The sequence below is a fragment of the Epinephelus fuscoguttatus genome, linkage group LG2 (genome assembly GCF_011397635.1).
Source record: "Epinephelus fuscoguttatus linkage group LG2, E.fuscoguttatus.final_Chr_v1".
Lineage (NCBI taxonomy): Eukaryota > Metazoa > Chordata > Actinopteri > Perciformes > Serranidae > Epinephelus > Epinephelus fuscoguttatus.
This window is the reverse complement of record NC_064753.1, coordinates 29,636,964-29,661,952: the sequence shown is the minus strand read 5'-3', so window position 1 is coordinate 29,661,952 and position 24,989 is coordinate 29,636,964. Positions and strand designations below refer to the sequence as shown.

At 41.4% G+C, this 24,989-nt stretch overlaps 1 protein-coding gene across 8 annotated transcripts in view; it reads left to right on the top strand.

The window, feature by feature from the left end:
- Window positions 1-24,989, top strand: part of sox6 (SRY-box transcription factor 6) — a 150,425-nt gene that overhangs the window by 56,256 nt on the left and 69,180 nt on the right. For all 8 annotated transcript variants that reach the window (XM_049561367.1, XM_049561336.1, XM_049561360.1 and 5 more), the window contains one exon: window positions 18,266-18,355. In XM_049561367.1, the coding sequence (XP_049417324.1) occupies window positions 18,266-18,355 (90 nt within the window). The remainder of the gene's footprint in view (window positions 1-18,265; window positions 18,356-24,989) is intronic.

The following is a 24,989-nucleotide window of genomic DNA, read 5'->3' as shown; positions in this document are numbered from 1 at the left end:
AGGGAGGAGAGGGTGCTTTAGAGTGCCATACAGCTGTTTTAATCTCCTGTTAATAATAGAGACTTGGTCTGCCTCATGCGCTGTGTATCATTGCCACCTAAATAAACTCCCTTGTTGAAGGAAATTAGTTTCTGAGCAGGGAGCACAGCAGAAGACAAGAGCCTCACAAAGTTCAGTATGCAGTCCCCAAGCTGCAGGAACTGAGAGATACTCTGTTCTTGAGGGCACTTGAGGAAGCTTCAGTGGTGATGATCAGTGATCACTGTAAAATGGAGGGAGAGGGACTCGTAAACTGACAAAGGAAAAACTCACAGGAACCTTGAGAAGTCCTGATCAAATGTCTTTGTTTCCAGAGAGACGCTGTTGGAAATTGAAAAGGGGCAGGATTAACCTATTAAAGAACACACTAGAAGGTTTGAGAAGGTTTGTTGTCTAATGATGCTGCTAATGTGGCGCAAGCAACAGATGAGCTAAATATATCGCTTATCTAAGCATGACAACTGTTGTGTCTAATTCTGCTGCTTCGGTGCCTGCCTGGTCGGGATCACCGAGGTCCTCAGAGACTCTTAACCATCTGCTACCATTCTTCTCTGGGCTTCCTTGTCTGGTCAAGATAGTTCATTGTACTAATGGACTGAAGATAAACACAGTGACCTCAAGTGTAGAGGGAAAACAAATGGTCTGTGCTGCAGTTTTTACATAGTGCACTGCTCATATGTGGAATGTGAAAACATGATGGTGACACATCACGTTGGAGGCTTTGGGTTGAACAGCATCCTGGACATGGTCTCCAAGTATTGTTGACTGTCTTAGCTATTCCAGTGCTTCTTAAAGCCCAGACTCATATTGCCACGGTAAAAAAGTTGCACTTGAACACACCGCACAGCCTACAGCCAGCGGCCAACTAGGACGAACGCTCTGCACCTGCGTGAGAGGAATAACTCTCCATACCAGCAGGAGGCGATAGTCTGTGTTCATCATTCAAAAAGGGGAACTGGAAGACGGACAGGATGGATTCAAGATGCTAGTTAGCCAGTTAGCACATTAATAACACAACACAAATTTGCTGTGGGCTGGCGAACAGTAACACAAACAGTTCTGAATTGTTTTTGCCGAAGAGCTCAATGGATTAAAAACATAATATAAGTTAATATAACAAGTTTGTTTAGATGTCACACCCTCTTGACTTTAGCTGTTTGTTTACTTTCCTCACTTCTGTTTCACTTTTTGCACACTGAGCTGAACTGCCAATCAGAATGACTTCACTCACCAAGTGGCCCCTCTGACATTGCCGCTGATTCAACTTGCTGAATCTGTTAAACAAAAAACAAAACAAAAAAAAAAAAACAGGCAAGTGGTGTTAGACACTCTGCAAAAACTAGGGGGGCAGATGCTCACCAACGGCCAAACATTAACCAATGGCTGACTGTCTGCTTCATGCATCAGGGCCCTTACTACAGAAGTTTTTGAATCCGATTTTTTTGCTGTGAGAACCACAAATGAAATCCCAGTGGCCTCCATTTTTACAGAAATAAATAGCTCACCTTTTCAGTAAAAGTCTAACTAAAAATACGGTATGCAAATGGTGAGGGTTAAGTGGGCGATTTTGGTGAAACTGACCTTTAAGTAGTAATTAACAGGAAAATATAATACCTTGGCAAATAAATGAATAAAGCAGTCACATTTTGACTTCTTCCACTAATACTGTATGTCTCCATTAAAAAAAAAAAAAATATTGGCCAGTTTCCTTTATTGACCCTGATACCTTATAAACATTATAACAATAGAGGCAGTGCTCAGTGTCTCCTCCATCCTTCCATCTCTATATATTTGTACCCTTTCACCCTCTCTATCCTTCCATCCTTCCTCTCCATTTCTGGTCCTTAAAGTGCTTTAAGTGCTTGTGACTGTGCTAATGAATGAAAATGTCCTCCCAGCAGCGAGCACCGCATTTAGCTGAATAGTCACCTTTGCTGTAAAAGCTCTATTAGGCCCAGTTGCCAGCAGGGCTAACGATTGTGCCCCATGTTTATTTACTAGGTATTGTAAATGCATTATTTATGGATAAGTCTCCAGACAGCACTTGTCAAGAGTTAAAAATGTCAGTGTAAAGTATTAGGGGAAAAAGAAAAATAGCCACCATTATAAAAACCCAAGGTGACCTTGATTTGATTCACATGCAATTAGAACAGTTTTATATAATGCACTAAAGTATGAATCAATACTGTGCAAGTCAACACAGAAAATACTTTGTGTGTTGAGTCTTTATGATCGTCCCCCAAGACAAGGACGGGTAATTGGGTTTAAGCTTCCTGTCTTTGCTTTTAGGGATGTCCCTGGGCTCAGTATCTACTTGTTGAGTCCTTGCCAGTAAAACCAGCACAGGATTGGATGCAGTTATGTGTCTCTTGTCATCTTTGTGGTATTGAGTGGCATGCTGAAATGAGGGTCTTATTTTTCTGAGCTGTGTTCTATGAGAACATTTACCATTACGTGTTCAATATTTCCTTATTCAACGGTTCATATGATACCTTAACAAATTAGCACCCATTCGGCTAAGGTTAGGTTGAGGGAAATAATCATAGTTGGGCGCTGTCATGTTACGTATTTAACCAAACGTTAGGTTCTTAAGGAAATGTGATATACCTTTTTCTTTTTGATTAGTTTTTGGCCGTATTTTGCATCTTTTTGATAGGACAGCCGTAGAGAGACAGGAAAGGTGGGAGATAGGGGGGGATGACATGCAGCAAAGGGCAGGGAATCAAACCCAGGCTGCTGCAAAGGACTCAGCTTACATAGGGCGAACTAAATGTCAGCCACGAAATGTTACATACTTGACATAAAGTGACGACATGATGTGACATACGTAAGTAATTTAAAATAACTTCACGTGTCTTTTGGTTTCACACGGGACAGGAGCACCAGTCTCCTGGGTCAAAGTCCTGTGTCCCATCAACTCCCTATGTGGAGTTTGATATCTTTATACTCTGTCACCTGACTTCCTCCTTCGCTCCTAACAGCCTGCAGTGCATAGGTCACAATTTTAAGTGTTATATACCAATTATAGTGCAGTGTTTTTTTATAGATACAAGTGAGAACAGTGAAAGAGAACAGCCTGCAGATTATCAGTCTCTTATTTGTGAAGTCAGCCTTTCAAAAGCATTTCATCATTGAAACTACAATAAGCATGATATCCAGAAACACAGTGCACCATTACGGCTCAGTTTCCTGGATGCTGTTGAGAAAACAGCGCCGCATGTAATGCAGGGCCTTACAGCCAGTGAACAGGTGTGGTCTGAGGACATTTGACACAGCTGTTAAACTGACAGTGGACACTTCTCTCACATATTGTCTCTCGCTATAATCTATAAATATGAATAACCTTTTTCCAGCTCTCATCGAGAAAAACAGACAAGACAAGCAGACACACAAATATAAATAATACTAAAGTACAAAAAATCCCACACACATAGATGATGCCTTTCCTTAATACCTGGCTTTTAAGACCAGTCAGAGTGGATACAGTAGGTGCTCAAGCAGAATACTCAACACCTAGAGCCTTTTGAAAGAGTCATGGCTAATTAGCTTAGCAAAGGGGAGCCATGCCACCATTCAGCCTAACTGCAACCCCCTATTAATCTCAGGTAGAAGGATATTTAATGGCTACTGAGAAAAGCGTTAGCGATTACAGCGGCAGGTAACCTAACTATTGCTTGTGACATAAAACAGCGCAACACACTGCGCCTCTGTGCACTAATTATGTTCGGGCCCAACGGTCATATGTGAGTACTGTATGTGTTCCTGCGATGTCACTTATATCTCTCTTTCTCTCACTTTGACTTTATCACCTCTTCTCTATTTATAAGTGTAATCCCCCCAGTGAGGTTGTGCATTATCACTGTGTAATGACTGTGCGGTAGGTTGAGTGTGGGGGAGTGATCAGCATTGTGTGCGTAGCCCCAGGTCATTATCCTCTATTACAACAGGCCATGTAATGAGATTCAGGGATGGGTGAAAGCTTTGGAAGAGAATAGGATCAGCTCTAAGCCTGTGGTCTGATTAGCACTGATGAACTCTTGACTCTGTTGTAACACTGTCCCCCGTCAGTGTCACAGCCCCTGCTGACTCCACATGGCGGCTCGCTGGAAATTGGTTGCAGGTGCTTAATAGCACCAACAGATTTATTTTGGGAAATTTAGCTTGAATGAAAGCTGAAAAAAAAGGTTTTCTAAAGGTATATCTTGTATGATGCAGTGTGTGTTATACATTATATTATATAAAAAGAGCTGCCCCCCCCCCCCCCCCCAAACAGACTGATGCACCTTCTCCCCTCCTCTTTCACCTCCTTCCCTTCTCCCCTTTCCTCTCATCCCAGCTGCCATGTCATCTGGTTCTGCTTTATCCCACCTAATTAATAGGAATCTTTGTTATAATGATCTGAGCATGAGCCTCTGACTCTATGCATATGCAATGAGGGCTGGAAATCCAGTTGCCTTGGTTGCAGATTTTGAGGCATTTTTCACACATAGCTCTACGCTGCCTCTCACTGAGTGCAGCATCCTACTGGACAGCGTTAGCCCGGGACCCTCCTGCCAGGACACACATCAGTCACAGCACCTCTTCTGTGCACCGTGTTCCCACCTCCTTTAATAATCTGTTGTTTATTCCGCCAACATGATTTCAGCAAGTTACTTATCTTGATGCAAGCAGTCTATTTGATCACATAGCCGATACAATTTTGTGTGTGCGCTTGCATATACCGTATATACGAGTGGGAGCCCTCTTGTGCATGTGCGCGTGCATTCATGTGTGTGTGTGTTCTCTCTTGGCCTGTGGCGTGGTGCACCAGCCCAGCGGAGCAGCGCTCTGGTCTGTCACTTTTGTTTGAATAGGTAATGTAGATCTGTTCAGGCTGAAGAGACATGAGCTGGAATCGCTTGTTAGGACACATGATCAAAAGCGGCTCTCTGCTCTCTGCCAATCAACCCTCTTGTCACCCTGTGAAGCAGACGTTAAATAGATTTTTCGGCTGTATGCCGCAGGCAGCCTGCCAGCCTGACATGTGAACTTTCACAAAAAAAAGGATACCCTGCCCCTTGCTCCTCCCTAATTTCACTTTCCCATCCTCTTCCTTCTTGTCCAGTTTTTTTTGCTTTTCCTCTTCTCCTTTCTTTATCCTCCCCCCTCCCTTTTCCATGTTTTCCCTATCATCTTGACACCCCAACCTGATCCAGATCAACATTTCCCCTCCTCCTATGATTTTTGTCTCCCACCCCATCTTACTCTCCAGTGACAAAGTTGCTCCTTTGCCAGGCTGAGATCAGAGCCCAGGGCTAAATGGAGTGGCTGTATGAGGGGAATAGGGAGCACAGAGTGTCTGGTCCACTGCTGAATTATGTATTTACTATCTGTTCCAAAACAGAGCCCTCACATAACACAGGCACGTCCCCATAGGACTTCGGGAGCCAACACAGGTCTCACTTTACACAAGCTAAGATATAGATTTTGTTGCCCCTTTCAAAACGGGAACCCTTTCTGCTGTCTTGGTCATTCAGATGACAAAACAAGCAGCTGCTTCTTCAATGCGCCATTCTTTGCATTCAAGATCACCTTCCCCAGTTCTCATATTCCGATTAGTCAACAGTAGCAACTGCTGTGGAGCATTCCAGGGGCCATCTTCCCGGGTTTCAGCTGTTGAGCGTGTCCCCCTGCACCCATGCAGCACAAAACTCCCATTGTGATCCTGGCTTACTGGCTGCACAGGAACCCCTTGATAGGAGGAAACGGGTGTCTCTGGGAGACAAATCACAGCCAGGGTTGCACAGAGGCTTGTTTGTCTTTACACACTCACACACCCGCACACTTTTTGTAGGTATGTCTTGTCAGTGACGTCACTTCTTTAGCAGTAGCATTTTAGGGAAAGGGTAAAATATTTATATTTGCTGTTAGGACAAACAATAGATTAGCCTCAGTGCTGTTAAATCAGCAGCAGTTTGCAATGGCCTGAGTATTTTATGTGACACCGCAGTATTTGGAGGGGCACAGAGATGATGAAACGCTGACACACAAGAAGGCAGAAGCCATTAATGCTACTATATTTGTCATTGGGCTATGAAGCCTACAATTGGGAAATAACAGCCTTGTTTTTCAGCTAAAAGTAATATGAAGAGGAGCATACACAGACAAACTGCATATAGTCAGGATGGTGGAGGAGGAGGGGCTGAGGCGGTCAGAAATGGGGAGAACAGGGGCTATTCCACAATGGGATGGGGTGCAGAGGGAGGGCACATGTGTCCTGCTGTGTGTGTGTGTGTGCGTGTGTGAATGCCTGCAGTAGGGTTACACAGGGAGACTTGTGTGCCAGCTCAGTATCACTGTCCTAGCTGTGGCATTCAGCTCCCAAGCATTCTCCACACATAACTTGACAAAAGAGCCGGTGTCATCTGACCAAGGATCAAAATAGTGTGAGTGTAACTCACACCCTGGGCACAGACAGCCTCTGTGGCCTGCTAATGATTTCAGAGCACATTGCAGGCTTGTTCTGTAAGTCAGACGTACGTCAGCCATCCAGCTAAAAGATCCGCCTCGACACACGCAAACATGACAACTAGTGTAGATGCAGCCTATCAACATATTTGCATTGTTTTTTTGCCCCAAACAGCAAGCATGGATGTCTTGCAAAAAAAACTTTGATCGTTTCCTTTTGAACAAAGAGACTATTTAATCAGCAGTGATGACACAGATGTTTCCTCCCACTCAATGCTTTTTCTTTCTCCTTGTTCAATAACATTACATGCGCCAGGAGATGAAATGAGGATGTCACAAGAAACGAATAGAAATGTGTTTTATTGCACCGCAAAGCCTGAGTGCCAATGATTATAATTATTTGACGAACGTCATGTCTCTTTGGAAGTACCTCCAGAATAATTTTTAAGTCTGCACCGGTCGGGTAGTTAATATGCTTTAAGACCAAGTCGTCAATTGCACACCATGAAGCTCAATCTGTTAGCTGACTAATTATTATTATTATTTCAAATTAGGATTAAAGAATTGTTGAGGCGACCTTTTTGCTATTCTTGTCCTAATTACTATAATACAGGAAAAAGGAAAGTGGGTCGTTAGACTCTATACAATCACATTACTTTTACTATACCCCCTGGACACCTCATCTTTCTCTTTCCTTCTTCTTAGTCATTTTCCTCTGGGTGGGTGGCACTCTGCTCGACAAAGCCGATACTGTAAGCCTGTTGTTAGCTTCCCTGTTGTGAGCTGGACCAATGAGCTCAGTCGCTCATGAGAAGCAAATTTCTCCATCTTTGCCCAGCAGGTCTCAGTCCGTATGGCTCTGTATCCCACAGAAAGGGAATGGGCCGACTGAAAAGAAAAGTACAGCGTCCATTGTTGCCGAACCAACTTGAACAACAGCACATTGAGACACTTGGGAACTGTGGGCAAATGAATGGGGACTTTCTCGTAGTTGGAATGCCTAACCTTTAGAAGTGCTATGGTTACTTCATCATTTCTTTATCCAGTGGCAAGGCAAGCATCAGAACAGTGAAGTGTACAAATATTCATGTTTTTAGCTTTCTTGTTAATTTTATTTGTGCAGTAATTGTGTTTATGAGGCTGTAAAAATGTGATGATGACACATGGTTACAAAAGACCACAAAAAGATATTGTTTAATTCTTGAAACTTTTGAATAGTGAGTGTTTTGTTGGGTGCTTGCATCTCTTTTTTCCCCCCTCTCAGAGAACAAAAAACATCTAAAAATAGTGGCCTTTGGTCTTACAGTCTAGTAAGCAGTGTGTGTGTGTGTGTGCGTGTTTGTGTGTGTGCATCCTGAACTCTGACATCTTAGTAAACAATGCTGGCTGTGAGATTTAATAAATGACTTTAATTAGTATTAAAAAATGAGAAAGGCAAACTGTTAAAATAGAAAGTAATAATACCATCACTTCAAGTTGTTATCTTAATTTTTCTGCCTTTAAATTTCTAATTTAAACTGAAATCAGAATGTCATACACAGGTGGAGGATGTTCACACACACTCTTTAGCAAAATTCAACACATTTACAGTATGCTGTATGACCAAACGTACAGTATATCATTCAGCTTATTCTTGTAATTTGTGCCTTTTTTTTAATATCTCATCTTAGGGCTCAATCTCTGAAGCGCATCGCCGTCGTCCAGCGTTTATGATGAAATAAAGTTTCGATGTCTATACCAGACACTTGGCTTCACTGCAAATTGTAATGCACTCATGTGGATCCTATTAGTCTCTTTTTGTCCTTGTAGAGTCAGACACCCATTAATTTACTAAATCACACTGAACAGCCATGATCACAGTACTCCACATTTTCTTCACACATCTATTAATTTAACATAGTTGAATAAATGTGAATGTTTTCGAGCATTGATTAGCAGGCAAGTTTATATCTGACAGTTAAATTGCAGGGTAACCAAAAAAAAAATCTCTCCAATGCAAGGTACCCAGTAATTTAAATTTTGTGTGAAATTATTATAATTTATTACAGTGTGTGGACTCTAATGATTACCGACATCAAATGGAAATTATAAATTGAAATCAAGTCCACATATTTTTTCCTGCTAATGTTCAGTCTTGATCCCGTGATCGGCGTCGGTTGAGATTCCACAAGTAAATCTACTTTTTCCACACACACACACACACACATGCTCACACACACTCAAAGACTATCACTATACCTTTGTCTTTTTTCTCTCTTGTGCCTTTATGTTTTGCTTTCCTGCTCTCTTTTACTGTAGTAGAAAAATAATAAATTAACCAACAATGCATCAAGGTTTTATTAAGCTTTTTATTATTAAATTACAAGTAATTGTGTGGAAAAAAAAACACACAGGAAATAAATGTTTTATCTTGCTGCATTTTAATAAAACATGTACTATTTGGTCTTCCTGAATTTAATCAAAGTAGCCACTGTTTGTTTCCCTGATGCACTGTATTGATAACTGTGTTCAATAGACTCCCTCTGCTGCCTGAATAGAGACTTTAAAGCGAAGGAGGGGAGAGGAGAGGGAATGAAAAGTTCATTTTGCTATCCAAGCATTTAATGGTCCTAGTTCTTAAAAGTGACCTTGTGGGGTAGAGAGCGGAGCAGCACAGCAGCTCCTTCCAGATGCACACATGGCATCCATCGGGGGCACAATCACGCACAGTCCCAACACCTCAGGCTCGGACATATGTTGAGTTTTATTTCATTCTTCTGACATTAATCCTATTCACCAGCTGTTCTGCCAGCTGCCACTCTCCGGCTTAAGGGGAGATTGCAGTTTTGGGGGCTCTGAGTACTGGTTTATCTTGGCTCCTCATCTGCTCCTCACGAAGTTTTGATTGGATTTTTTTTCCTTGCCCTCCTCCTACTTCCAGGTTCCTTGAGTTGCATACTTCCCTGCAATCTTTTCTCTCTTTTTCAACTTCTTTGCTTTTGTTTTTCCACTCTCTAATTTGTGTAGATAAGGGGGGGAGGCAAAGGCTGCAATTTGTCTTTGATTCTTCTTGCAGCCCAGGCCTACAAATCTTCAGTAGTGTTACCTTAAGATATGTTAAAAAATATGCACAGAATATTTATTACAAACATTAAAGGCCTGTTTCAAGGTACAGTGGCGGATGAATGCACCTCTCAGCGTGCAGCACACTAGCCTCTTGTCTGCCCCTCAACTTCTCCCACTCTTTCCCTCAAGAAAGCGTCTGTTAGGAATCGCTGCGCCGAAACCTGCTGAACCCCACAGTCACCTAACAGCATTTCTGTAGGATTACCCTGGACATGGCCTCAGCCTGTACAGTTATGATTATTGACATATTGGGTCTGACATATTTCACATTTATGTGCATTGTCTGGAAGCATACTCAAGTGTTCTCAATGTCATTTCTGCTGAAGTACGGCCGGGCAGTCTGCGAGCAAGGGCCGCAATGAATTGATCATTGCTCACTGCTCACTTTAATAATTCAAGCCTGATTGCCACAGAGTGCCGCAGTAAAATGGATTGGGAGAGGTCACATGCTGCTCAGCTCAGGAGGTGAAGCCTCTTGGGGATGGTTAATTCATATATGCTTGATAGACACGTGTCCTATTTAGAGAGGTCAGTGTGCTGTGTGTGTATACGGCTTCTCAGAATGGCCAGGTCAACACTGGGGGATTAACACGGTGGTCGGTGCAGATAAAGGTGAGGGATACATAGGCCAGCATTTTCTCTTTTTTCTGCTACCTGAGGAAAAAGCTAAAATAATCAAAAAGTTACCCACAGATTGCATCTAACTTTCATCCGTAGAATTAGATGGTGTGTAACGTTTTTAACCTGTGCTTGCATGTGTCGAGGTCTTACAGTCCACTTAACTTCGCAACCTTCAGTTGTTAATGGGATAAATACAATGAATAGAATTCAAATTTTTTAATTAACCTCTACATGTTCGCCAAACATCAAAGAGGTTAGGTTAGGTTAGAAACGGGGCACCGGAAAATAAACCATTCAATTAAACCTACTCCTTGACTACAGACTATGTTAACCTAACCTGAGAACCAAACAAATCTCCAAGTCTGTTTTATGTGCTTTGGCTGATGCATCTGGTCCTTCTTCCATTCAGAAAGATTTCCAGCTGACCTGGTCCAAGGCAGGCCAATCACAACCGTTACTCCAATGTGGGGTGTGTTTCAGGCAATGACTGACAACTTGCAGAGCTTTGCAAAAAGGACGTCACTACAGCAAGCAAAACCTAGCTTAGTAATGAGGGGCGCTGTTGAGGCATTTTCGAAAAACCAAGATGGCTGCAGCAGATGTGGAACTTAGTGTTGAAACAATATTTTCAAATCTTGATGACAAAAACGGCAACACTCGCTGACAAACGTATTGATGCTATACCATCACAGCTTATCTCTGCATGCTGTATTGCCCTACAAAGGCGAACCATTCTGACTGCAATTTTGAGAGTAATTGAGTTTAATTGAAATGAAACCCCTGGCTATCGGTTTCATCTTGTGACAAATTTTTCTGGTTCAATCTTGTTCTCTTTGAGAGAAAACAGGGTGTGAAAAGATTTCAGATTCCACTAGGCCAAGGAAAAAAATCACACTAATCATATTACACAGATGGTGAATATGAGAATGAGGATGATGCCAGCGGCAAAAGAACTGATAACACGACAAAGACCATAGCAAGATTAGTGACGAAGATGATGATGTCAAGTAATCCTAATTTAGGCCAAACCAGATGAAGTAAATATTACAACAAAATAATAATTAAAAGTTACTTAAAATTTTCAGTTTCTGCTTTTAAAACACATCTATGAACCCAACAAATTAAGACTGAATCTAGTCAGAAATAAAAAAAAAAATAGTTTTCCTCATATTTAAAAAGATAAAGTAAAGTTGTAGTTGTGGCACTTTGCCTTTGTACTATCTATACAGTTGCTTAAGGTGACGCAAAGGCACCAGTAACTACAGTTTTAGTGCATTTTGGGGGGTCATGGGTCAAATCATTAATCATGGATTTTAGGCATAAAAATTACTCTATGAGCAAATATTTAATAAATACATTACCACTTTCTCTCCCTATAACATATGTGGCTGGACAGTCAAAAAACTTGGAAGACATTTTATCAGTTTCAGTGTTAGCATGGTGTCTGCAGTAGCCTCATAGGGCCGTGTCGTCTGTTTACATTTGTACGCTGCTCAGCGCGTCAACGCGTTTCGTTGCTCTGATTTTCTCAGTTCCATCCAGATGCCTTATTATATATGGCTGCTTGGTAATTAAAAAAACAAAAAACAAAAAACAAAATAGAGTTTTCAGACTAACTTGCATTTATGATTTGGTCTGGCGATGTCAGGCTAATGCACCTATGTAAAAAACTGCTGATCCATTATCAGCCCTGAGTTCAGCTTCTTCAATGCAGCTAATCAAATTCCTAAGACCTTTAGCTTATCAGGAAAAACTACAACTGACCTACAGCTCCTTGTGTGCATGAGCAATGTTGCCAATTTATACAGGTGATATATGATGTCATCACATTGAGATAAAGAAGATATAGTAGAAGTAAGGAATTTAGGACAGAAGGAAATGAGGCAGCAAGTGTATAAAGAAGGAAGTATGGGAGTAGAGATTTGTCAGAACCTCAGATGAGTCCCATCTCACCCAGGTTACCTATAATATATATTTATAGCAACTGTTTACATGACCAAACAGGATAGTCTAAAGGTGACTAACAGAGATGTTCACCAAGTGGAATAATGAATAGGTGTCAGTTAAAGCAAGCCCACCACGAGGTGCAGGTGCTCCACAATACACTGACATGTCTGGACCTTTTTATTTATGCATGCCAGCCTTAGTGATTACATATTAAAAAGCTGGAATCATCTAACTGCACCAAAAAGTCTCCCAGAAATGGTAGAGGTTATTAAAACTGTTGACAACGAGGAAAGGTAATTGCCTGAAAATGAGCGACAACGCACTGTTGTGCTCAGAATGTTTTTTCCCCCCCAGCTCCCTCTTTAGCGTTTGCATTGTGCGGCATCACCCGGGTGTGTAACCTATTGCGTTCCGATTGCTCCCTTGCAATTAGTGCCCTTTTTGTCCTCACTTCAATAACGCCATGATTATGGAGACTTCAGGAGTATTTGCAGCATCCAACAGCTGTTGTCTCAGGGACTACCGGCTGAATGACAAAAACATGTTTTCTCTCTGCATTTCACTTCCCTGCCTGCCTCTTGTAATTATTATGTTTTATTTGGTGTGATGATGGGGTCTTGTTTTTAGTGTGTCTGTGATTAAGATATTCAAAGGACTCCTTGGAGTGTGTCACAGTCATTTTCTTTTTTATCAACCTCGACTTTTGATTTGTTTCCCGTGCAGTGCAGGGTGGATGGGAAATTAGACGTCAGCCTATCATTGTCTGACTGACATTCTGAGAGTTTTATCTCTGCGATAGAAATTTATGCCTCAATTAAAGAAATATAGTGTATCTAACGCTGAATGAAGGAGTGACATTTGAGAGCGTTTTAAAAAAGCTATTTAAGACTCTCTTTTTTTGAGATTCAGAAACATAGTTTTTACACGAGTAATCACATGACACAATCAATATAATGAAGTAAATTAAAGGCACTGCTATCATATAGAGGATGAATTAATGCATAATTTATGACCTTATGAATCACTGCAAAATAACAGTGGTTTGTGTAATCGTCAAACTAATTAACAGTGGATATTCTTTATCTTGTGTCTTACTTCACTGGACCTTTGAGCTTGTAGGATGTGGTTCCCACCATCTGTAAAGCTCTCTGCAGCCTTTTTATGCCCGGATATATTTTAAACTAATTACATATGTTATATATATTTTATACAGTTGGTAAAAAAGTGTTTTTCTGTTATACAGTATCATGAAGTCACATTATTTTTTTTACAGTAAACAGGTTTTCCCTCTAATGTAGTCTTAAGGCTGGGATATTTTTGTGCTATTATTGCAGCAACAAATTATTTGTGTTTTATTTCATGTCATTGGCTGGAGTCACTCTCTATTTTTAAAATGGTGCATGCCTCGGTTTTGTTGTTGCAGTTCATACATCTTCCTGACACCTGCATTCTGAGGAGGCTGTTTTGATAACTTAATTATGACAAATTGTAAAAAATGTGCTCCGTTCAAGCTGAAGCTTGTTTAGACACTCCAAACCCTGTTTCCTCTGTTCCTCCGCTCCTCCTCCTCACTGCAAATAGCATTGTTTCCCCATTTGCCTCACTGTATGGGCCGCTCTCTGCATTCTGTGGGGGAAATTATTTATATGGTCAGTGTCAGTTGATCATTGATTTGGTAATTACACGCTTCCCCTTGAGGCTGGGACAACTGATATACAAGGCCAGTGCTAAAGGGGAGGTCTCTTACTCTGTTATCCATGACTTATGGCTAATTTGACTCTCCTAGATAGCCCTCTTTTCTCTGCCAACGGCTTTTCAACACAACAAACACTCAAACACAAGTATCATCTTTCGTCCCGGGAGAATAGTGCACACAGAGAGGCTCAGAATGCGGTGGCAGACAGTTGAAACGATTTCATTGCTGACAACACAGAGTAATAAAACACCCAACTGCTGCATGTTGTAACAAACCATTTTTGTGCTTTGAGGCAGTCGCGGCCTTTTGAAACATGATGGAGTGTTTTCAGTGAATTTAGTCGATTAGACCTTTTGAAAACACTGCTATGTAAAAGTGAAGACGGCCTTTTTTGCCCATGCAGCGCTGGTATTTGCTAACTTAAATATACACACTGGACGTCTTCCTATCTCCATGGCAATCTGGCGAGCCATTTGAAAATTAGTAATGAATTTTTAAGATGTGCTTTATTGCTGTCCGATGCATTTAGAAAGTGACAGGATTTGATTTGTTTGTGTTTTGTGTCTGTTTGGTGTTGCACTCAGTGGTTTGAGCTTTTCTGCAGTTTGCACTGATCGTTTGAATGAGCTGCTCTGTTTAGAGCGGCCATAAAAACATAAATTAGCAAACAACTTTCCCCTACCTTCGCTCCTCAGCCCACAGGCATTTATAGCTAACTAGCACTCAATTTAATAAAATGTGTGTGAACAATAAAAAAGCAAATTCAGATTATTAAATGTTGCATTAAAACACAGGGAGTAACAACAGCGAGGGCGTGCTGTATGAAATATGAGAGGGAGAGATTTTTTTTTTTCTCCTGCAAGACTGTCAGGGAGTCAGTCGGTGTCAGGACAGACAGTTAATGTTAACCTGCCTCTTAGCTTCACTTCTGTGGTTTATACTGAACATGATATTCTGGCAGCACTGACTGCCAGGTGCTGAAAGCTTTGTTTATGTCACACATCAACCTAGAAACATTCCTTTGTTGAGATTTATGAGGATCATTAGCTTTGTTTTTAATACAGTACAAAGAAAAAAAAAGAAGCTGTAGCCTAATCTAGCCAACTCATCTGGGCTTTAGGTGTCTCAATCCCTGCGCCTGTTCACCCACATCAATAAGATCACAGAATACCTGCACAGGGAAGCTGTATACCAGAGATGACAGCGCTGATAGGAGATAAACATATTGAATTTGGCAGTTTTAAATCAGCGATGACTATTCACTCTCTTCTGAGTGCCACTTGGAACCGCTTAAAAAATCTCGGGAAAGGGTTCAGGGCATTTTTCCAGCTATACAGCCCCAGCCCCAGAGAAGAGACAATGAGACCCAGACGGGCTTAGTAGTCCAGAAACCATTCCCCTCTCAATGGGAACACGTCTTGGACACACACTCCAATAGTTTTGTCTTGTATGTTGCTATCTGTGCTCGCTGCAGAGTGGAGGGGGTCTGTGCCAGGCGAGGGTCCATAGGGACCATTGGAATCGCTGGGGCTGGAGGAAGTTGGTCTGGGTCCAGTGGGGCGATCTGGGCTTGGTGACAAGCCAAGCTGTCTTCTGCAGGGACGCTGGGAAAATGTAAATAAGAGCCTGATAAGGGCTATTGTTTTCATTCCATTCTCATCCCAGCTGAATGGCCTGCTCCCCAGCCACAGAGCATTTTATCTCGAGAGAGGGAGGGAAAGAAATGGAAGGGGTGGGGGTGCGAGAGATTTAAGAGCCCCCATAGGAAAATAAAAATAAACTCACTGGACTCTTCTCTTGTTTAAGCTAATTCCCCAGTATGTGATGTCCTACTTTGAAAGGACAAGAGCAGCAAAGTCTTCTTTACACAGAAGTTTTCAGAAGTTCGGCTCTAACCGTCTTGAATAATCATGTTTGCTTTTCAATTTCACCACCATTTGATATTTAGTGATATCAGTGAAGTGTGAATCTTTTATTAGAAATAATTTGTTATTTTATGGTGAAAAGAGTATCCAATTTTTTTTATTACATTCTCTGTCATAACCTGACAGTAATTATTATGTTGATACTAACCAGTGTTTCCATTGGCATGTATATTTTTCTGCAGAAAAAAACAGACAGGCATTTTAGAAACTGAAATAGCATTCCTCTTATTAATCGAAATTCTTCTGAAAAATAGGCTGTGGAAGGGTGCGTTGAAAAAAGCCAGACATCTGACTCATTTACTGTTTTCCTCGAGCACGCCTGCGCAAAAAAAGTTGCTCCGCTTTCACCAAAACCATTTTTGGTTGCCTGTTTTGTCCACGCTGTTCGAACACTGAAAGATGTTTGAGAGTTATTTTATAGACTAATCCAGGTCATTATTCACCTCTCCCAGGTGGAAGGCAGGGAGGACAGCGGTGCATTCCAGCTGTAGTCTCTCCTGTTGGAGGACTTGGCAGGTCGTGTCTGGCCCGGCAGAGGGGATGGAGAAGTGAGGGAGCGGCAGTTCTCCTGGGAGGGAGGTGGAAAGGAGGGGGAGGACTGGAGTAGAATGGAAGCTGGCACCACATTATCTCCAACAGTTGGTGCATTCCTTAATGATCAAGTGCTGGAGCAGCATCTGTGATGAAAGTGTGTGTGTGTGTGTGTGTGTGTGTGTGTGTGTGTGTGTTTACGTATGTGTGTGAGAGAGAGCATATGTGTTCATATTAACATATGCTCACTGTGTTTGTTTAATTCCCCTTTACACCACTTATAAAATAAGCCTTTTCTATGCTTTAGGGGAGAAAATGTCATGCGCTGATGTTGGATGGATTATGATTTGAGGGGAGTTTGTTGTTCCAGGAGAGGAAGCGGTCTCACCCAGGGGTGAGGTGCAGGGAAGAAAGAGTTGAGCTCTTCTACTCCCCCCCCTGCCCTTAACCCCTGTTTTAAGATCTGTGATCTTTGTGCCATGGAGGGAGTTAACAAACACAAACACGCACACACACACACAACACATGCAGCCTTTTCTCTCTCCCTCTCCTAGGGTCAAGGGAACAAACTGTGAGTTGGGAATTGGAAAGTCAATAAAGCAGAAGTAATGTTATAATGACCCTGAGCTGAAGATGTCCTGTCGACCCCCATCACATTGGAGGAAGTGGACAATCAAACAAAATGGTCACTCTGCTTGATCTCTCTGAAAGCCATCCTTAAACAAGGCCACAAGAACTACTGACCCCCCGTTACTCCCAGTTCCTGTGAAGTCGGTGTGTTTGTCAGGGGGAACAACAGTGTTTGGTTTTTGGGAGAGATGTTACAGACGGATAAAAGGAAACAACACTTGTATACATTCTAAACTGCATAAATCTCCTCTGTGTTTGATTCCAGGGAAGATAACGGGGTAAGAGTCCGGAATATTGTCTCCCTGTTTCACATTATGTGTAACTTGGAGTCAAAGACACATTACATTAGACTGAGACAAACCTCCCATGTGGCATAATTTGAAACATTAACATGCTTCTGAACTGTGTCCTTTTGTTGCTAAAGGTGCGTTCATAAACGATCCACTGTTGGATATGTGGTTAGACTGTTCATTACGGTGCCCTGGGGCTTTGTGGTAAAAATTAGTGTGTCTGCTTCGGTTTTACATTTTGCTCCAAATCTAAAGAAACACCGTTTTACAAATTACATCATCCTCAGGCGCTGTATGAAACCTGAGGACAGTTTCTATAGAAGCACAGCTGTTTTCAGTACATTAATTGTTCTCCTAGAATTTGGCTGTACAGGACCGCTGCTTGTTTAATAAGACTCGACAGGACTGGACGCTGCATGTCTCGAGCTGGTTCAGATTGGAGGCAGTGTGTGGAGACAGTGTCTCAAGGTGGAGGGGTGGAGGCATGCTTGTGCTGCTGGTGTTTGATGGGAACAGGCTGACCCCTAAGCAGTGCAGGGATGGTGGAGGCCTGGGTCAGCCGGCCCAGTGTGTTCTTTATCAGCTACCCCAGCGACAGCATGGCAGATTGCAGCCATTCCTCCTCTGATTCATTGTCTGCTGGACAAATGTTAATTGTTTTCATCATTGGCAGCTATGTGAACGCTCGGACGTAGCCAGTCGAGCTCCTTGCCTCCCACTTAATGTGTGTCTCTGCCCTTACGCTATCCCCACAATGCCTGCTCCCCTCCTCACTCCGCCCTTAGCTCATCTCTCAGCTGTCAGGCTGAGTCTCTTTTAATGTTTCGACGTGCAATACCATCAAATAAAATACCTCTCTTTCATCTGATACTCTGACTTTCTTTAATATTCATTTAAGTGAATAGATTCGGAGATTTAAATCATCCGAAAAACTATAAAAATAGAAACCACTATCATAAAAAACACTTTCTAATGAGCAGTGCTAAATTTATTTTTTCATTCCGATTACTCTAAATTTCTTTCTTCTTTTTCAGATTCCTCATGCATGGAGAAACTTCTTTCTAAAGACTGGAAAGAGAAGATGGAGAGGCTCAACACCAGTGAACTGTTGGCAGAAGTAAAAGGTAGGACTACAAGCACCGCAACACACAAACACCGCTTTAAGCCGTGTTAACAAGTCCCTCATTCCTATCAGACATACATAATCTATGTACTGTATAATCTCAGAAACAGCCTTGTACTCTGAAATAAAACAAAGGCCTTTGGCTGCCCTCCTCGTTCATTTCTCTCCTCCCTTATCTTTTGTTGGAATGCCCGGCTCTGTCCAAAGTGCTGTCTTCAAAATTCCAGCCCATTTAGACTCATTCTGAGGCCCTCTGTGCTTGTCAGCGGTTTATTGTTGTTGTCCCTTCAGACGGCCCTGAGCCCAGCTACCCTGCTCTGGCACATGCAGCGCGTTCATGCCGCTCTGGTAATTGCTGAACCCAAAGTGTGCTTGATGTAAACAGAGCACGGCTGAGCTGAGAGGAGAGAAGCCGTTTAAGAGATGAGGGGAGATGGTGCGGTGACGCACAGAGTCGTCTCCTCGCTGAGCCTGCGTTTGAGTGGAATGTCTTGGAGTTGGACAGTGAACGCCCTGCGCGGCGTATCAAGTGCGGCACGGCAATGCGCAACTCAGCACTCCCCCAAAATCTCTGTTTATGACAGGGTGAAAGTGGGCCGAGGATGTGCAGGGCCGCCGCTCAGTCCTTAGCACTGACTGTTACTGAGAGCTGGTGTGTTTATACAGCGCAGGGAAGCACAATACCAGCTGGCTGATAACACTAGGCTGCCACTGGCTCCTGAACTCCACTCATTATATTATATCTTAACTCTTAATATAGCACTTAAATGTTTTTTTATTAACATTTCATGAACAAACCATTGACAAGAGGGCTAATTTTACTGCTGTGTAGGTGATTTTGATCATTTGCTTAATTGTTTCTTTTTATAAAACACGGGTGACATACATAAATACAACTCATGCTTGGTTTTAATTATTGAATTACACTTAGAGAGAATTGCAGAATTACATAGGAGAGGAAAAAAGGCTGCTGAATGTTCTAATAAGTATATTCATTGGCAATAACCTTAATGAACTGAGGGATAAATCACTGCTTTGTGAACTCATTGTACCTGCCCTAGTAAACTGTACGCCACTGTAGATCAAAGTGCACTGGGTAAAATGTTTAAAATGATTTAGCCTTTTGAAAGCTGGTCTGTTAAATTACAGGCAGGGCATTTCTTCTGTTTGATGAATGGGAACGGGAAGGTTACTTGGTGGTCTGTAAACAGGTAGGGAGTCTGATAATAAACACTATGGCCTCTGTCTGTTGATGAGTTATGGAGACAGTCTATACACCACAGTTACCAATATAAATGCTTCTCCTATCACAGTGGCAGCCTTAGATTTTTAATTAGCATGCCATTTCATATGACTGTAGACATTTCAAAGGGCTGCTTTGTGCTCCCCCTTACAAATGTCTCTCTCTCTGCGTTTGATGTCTGCCTGATGTAAATACGGGCAATTAAAAAGAAGCCCAGGGTTGGAGACGCACAAGGTCCGCCTAATTAAAACACAAAGGTACCTTGCAGAAAACACCTTATGATTAAGATCTAAAGTGTTATGATGAATCAGAGGCTCCATTAATTGTTAGGTTAAAATCAGTACAAAAGGCAAACATGCCTGTAGGTTTTAAATGAATGAAAGGAAGAATTGAGAATAAAGGCTGACGTGCAAATAAAGACTACAGCACCTACTGGCAGAGTGGCCTTGCGCGTTCTATGCCGATCGCTCACCAATTCCTCGGCCAATTATACCGAGCACCTATAGGCTACTTTTTTACATTGTTCCATCAAAACCTTGAAAGACAAGTAATTGTGTTTTTTTCACAGAGGCAAGTGGTGGAATCTGACTGGTAAGGAAATAATTTAATCTCGCGCTTAGAAAACAAATAACGATGAAAAAACAATAGGGTGTGACAGAATTTGACCTGAGGCTTTTACCCATGAGAAGAAAGACATTCTTTTACTGCAGTTGTGTTCAAACATGCCCTGAATACTTTATCCTGTTGAGGTGAACATGCACGTACAGTAAACAAACAAAACAATAGTATCAACAACATCAGAGATTTGCTTTCAAGGTCTGCAAACCCAACCAACCATTTACCTCTTACAGATGACACATCTATAATTATAGCTCATTGTCAGGTGGGTGTTTGCCGAGATAATGCGCTGCTTCCGAGGTAAAGACATTTTTTGGGTTCTGGAGTCAGTAGAAACAAGTGCAATAATCCAGCAGAGGCAGTGTGCTTAAGCCAGACATGTAGAATGGTGTTATTAAGGGTTAATGATCTCAAATCTCCATCTGCCTTTTCTTGTATGCTGTTAGGGCTTAGCATCAACAGGGGCAGGCAAAAAGGAGAGTTTGCGAAGGAGCATTAGTGGCGGATTTCTTTTCACCAGTCAATTCCAGAGCTAACTGTTTGTTTTCATACCTGAGCTTAGCTGTCAATCTGCAGGAACGATGAAGGAGGGAGATGAAATCTCCCGAACAAAACCACAGAGCAAGAAAAGGAGGCCGGCTGGAAGGGCTCCAAACCACAGAAAGTAGCAGATAATAGGAGGCAAGGTGGAAGGAGGAGTGCAAGAGGTAGAGAGAGAAAAAGATTTTAGACGTGGATACTTAGACTTGACATTTACAATTATATACCTCAAAGAGTTTTCTCTTGGGGAAAAAAAAAGCAAAGCCCCCATTCTTTACATGATTTAGGACATTTAAAATCCCATACATTATTGCACTGTGTGTGTGTGTGTGTATATATATATATAAATATATATATATACATTCACGGATTGTGTCAAATGCACACACATATAGTACACAGTGTCCTGAGGCAGATAAGGTTGCTCTCTGTTGCATGCTCGCTATGTGCAGGGTCTTTGAGCCTCATACTCAACAGAGCTGTTTAAGTTTCCCTGCTGAGTGCCAGTTTCCCGGACCCCCGTTGGGAAAAGAAAAAAAAAAAAAAAAAGCAAAATGCTCGAGCATTTACTCAAACTGAAGGAAAATATGTGGTTACTAAATTGGAACACAAGCTGTATTCATTCTCTTGGAATCTGAAAAAAAAAAAAAAAATTAAAATAAGAAGAAAAAAGCTTAACATTGTACACTGGCGTTGAAATGGCAGCTTGAATTCTGAAGCAGAAAAATCGGGGCTCTTGCACTGTCACAATCGATTTGAGAATGGTGTCAACATGACAGTGGTCGAGTGCACACAGACAGTCCTGTGGCAGGCAGATAAGTGGAAGCTCTTTAGGAGGAGAACACAGGGCAGGGCAGGGCGGCAGCTGAGACTGATTTGATGCTGGCCCTACCTGTGCTGGCTTTACTCCTGCACAGACAGAAAGGAGTCCACTGTGTGAACACAGAGCCCATATTGTTCAGCCGAGTGGGTTCGCTTCAAAACATGATTATTCACTTTAAAATGTAACTTTATTCCTAATGGCTTCCATAAAGGGAGGTTTTGATGGCGCTGGAGATGCACGGCACAATATCTGTGCACACATTTCCCAGTGACCCCAGCTCATATAGCTTTAGGAACAAGCAGTAAAAGAATTGTGTTTTTACAACACGCTATATATAAATATTATGTATATTATATTTACCCAAACATACAAAACCATTCACACAAACAGCACAAAACAGTATCTGTCCAGTTGCTCCAGTCAAAAATGCCTCAGTTAGCATTTTCTCCACAACACTTCAGTCAACTGTTTGCCCTGTGCACTCAGGTGAAATATGAGCCACAGTAAATCATTATTCCTCAGGCCACATTTGCCAGATGAATGTATGAGAGTGTTGGACTGCGTGTTTTTCTCCTCTAATGAATTGAGGAATTTAGCTTGTGGCAATGGAGGTAAAAAGGGAAGTGCTGCGCTCATGTGTGTGTGTGTGCGATAGGGATAAAGTTCCCTGTTTGTGTTTTGAATCATATTCCAGTCTTCTGTCATGGTGTGTTTCACTAACTCACTGTTAAAGATGTAGAATACATTTCATGGAAACAAGCATATTACTCTTGTTTGTTATTTGAAGAGAATTGAAAACCTATACGGAGCTGACAAAAACACAACTGTCATTTATAAAAGGACACTCCCCTGAAATATTAATGAGCTTTCCCTCAGCAAAGCAAATAGCAGTCTTCCTCAGAGCCATGAAAAGCTGCTGAAGGGCTGACCTGTGTTTATACTGAGGATGTATTATACATACATGATACATTGTTAAGATTAGTGCTGTAACAGTGTGAGATTTTCAGGGTACGATACCTGTCTCATAAAGTATCATGGTTTCACAGCATATGGTATTACACAATTATTATCCCTTACAATGACCTTTAAATGAAAGAAAACAGAGGTTTTTTTCAGCTGAACCCGCGCTTTATTATACTTAAAAAAGTTTCCATTCTGAAAATAAATAAAGGTGAGATTTTCCATCCAGTTGCATTTTCTTTTCAATACAACAGATAACAAATGTACATTGTATGATAACTGTCAGATTTCATACCACGGTGTGCTGTGAAACCAGTATACCGCTGCACACATCATCTGACTTTTAGGGACCGTCTCAAAAGTGCATGCAAAATAGCCAAGGGAGGTTTAGTTTTGTTTTTTTCTTGACATCACATTATATTTTTACTTTTGTCATGTCACAGAAATATGTTAACCACCAAATTAAAAACTAAATAAGTCCGCACACCAAGTAGCTCCCGTTTAGAGGGATTTTAATGCAGAGCAATAGTTTGAGTCACATTGCTCAGCTCCTCCTCAGACTTCTGATACATGACAGAAAATTGCCATCTTAAATACCCATAGTGCTGCCTGAGCCAGTCATGTGACATTCCACACATGTAGTCCATATTCATAATAAAAATAAATCAAGAAAAAAAAAATGTACCCGTGTACTCCAATATTGTTCTAAAGCTACTTTTGATAATATATAAGGGAAAATATCAGCCTGGACACATTTTAAATCCTACGTATATACATATATACAATATTACAAAATGATTTAGTTAAGCAGCCACCATACATACGTCAAAAAACACAAATTGATATGTCACAGTTGCTGCTAATCAGCAGCAGAATGCATTACAATGTAAACATATATACAAATAGTCAGGCCAACCATTGAAATTATCATTTGTTTGTTTTTTACTTTGCCAGACATTTCTCTGGTCCAGCACCCACTCTACTGGACATTAGGATGCGCATGTCTTTTGTACTGTTTTTACTGACCACCAGGACAAATTTGAATCATTAAATAAATCGGCAAGTATGTAAAATTAGATTTCAACCAGCAGCTAACGTTAGCACAAAGCACGCTAGCACATCACTGAGCGGTAACTGCTAGCCGGCAGGTAGCCAATTCGGGCTGAAAGACTGAGGCTATGTCAGTGACAGTAACTTTGCTTGTGTTTTATACGACTGGCATTTAATAGAATTGTTTTTTCATTTATTTATTAGACTGAAGGAGCTAAAAGAGCTTCTGGAGCAGAACAAACTCGCCGCTTACACATTGGGTGAACCGAACAAAATGACACTGATGCTTTGTGCTCTAACGCTGGTTTTTCATAGTAGGGAATTGGTTATGCTAATAATGGCTCCACTGTGTTGTCAAGCCATGATTTCAGATCAGCCCAAAAAAAATCCTGGACACGAAAACGGTCCAACACCATAATCCAGTGCTTTGTATGTTCCAGTCTTTTCACATTTTTTTTAACGAGTAATTTCTAACATGCATGTGTTAAGAAAGAAATTAGATTTTACTTTACCTGGACTTTAAAGAAAAGTCATGCATTATAGCACTATTAAATTCTGACTTATTTTTCCCTTTAAAACCACTCTAGTTCCACTATTTATTTCCACACAGACCATTATCAGTCACACAGCTCTTACTTCAGTTTAGAGTTTTTAAAGGTGGGAATCAAATACTGATCAGCTATGGGCAGCTTCACTTACACAGATACGTACAAGGAGTACAAATATCGCCAGAAAACGATTTTAAACAGAAAATGAAGTCTTCTAAAGGACGTCTATATAACTTTCAGTATAGAGATAAGTAGTTCAAAGATGACAATGATCTCAACAGCTTGAGAACTGAGCAGGTATATATACTTTGTAAATGTAGTGGTCTCAGATGTCTTTGCTTCCTGTTCAGCTATTTCACTCTGTCACTTGCGATTCGGATTAAACCCAGGCGAACCTCAAAATATTTCATTTGTGCTGTGTCTTCATTTACTCTTCATATACTGATATTTACACATCTGAACAAATCTCTCTTAGGGTTTAAAAGGTTAATTATCAGCTGCATAGGTAAGACCAATGAATAGACCTGTGAAAAGAATGAGATAACATCTAACTCCTAATTCACTTCCAAGGTTTTGCAGACAGTAAGCTGTTGCCTTGATCACTGTCTTGCTTTAAGCGCTTTGTATGAGAGAGACCTTGAACACTTTTCTATTTTAAGGGTACAGGGGTCAGACTCATCTCCATGAAGTCCACAGGAGATGAATAGAAGCATCGGAGACAATCTTTGTTTTCTTGTTATCTTTGCTATACCCTTCCTTGCATACATACCACACCCCGCGTGGCACCAGGATCTCTGGTTTGTCTCTCTCTGTATTATAGTGCCAAAGAATGATGTATTCAATGACTGACAGA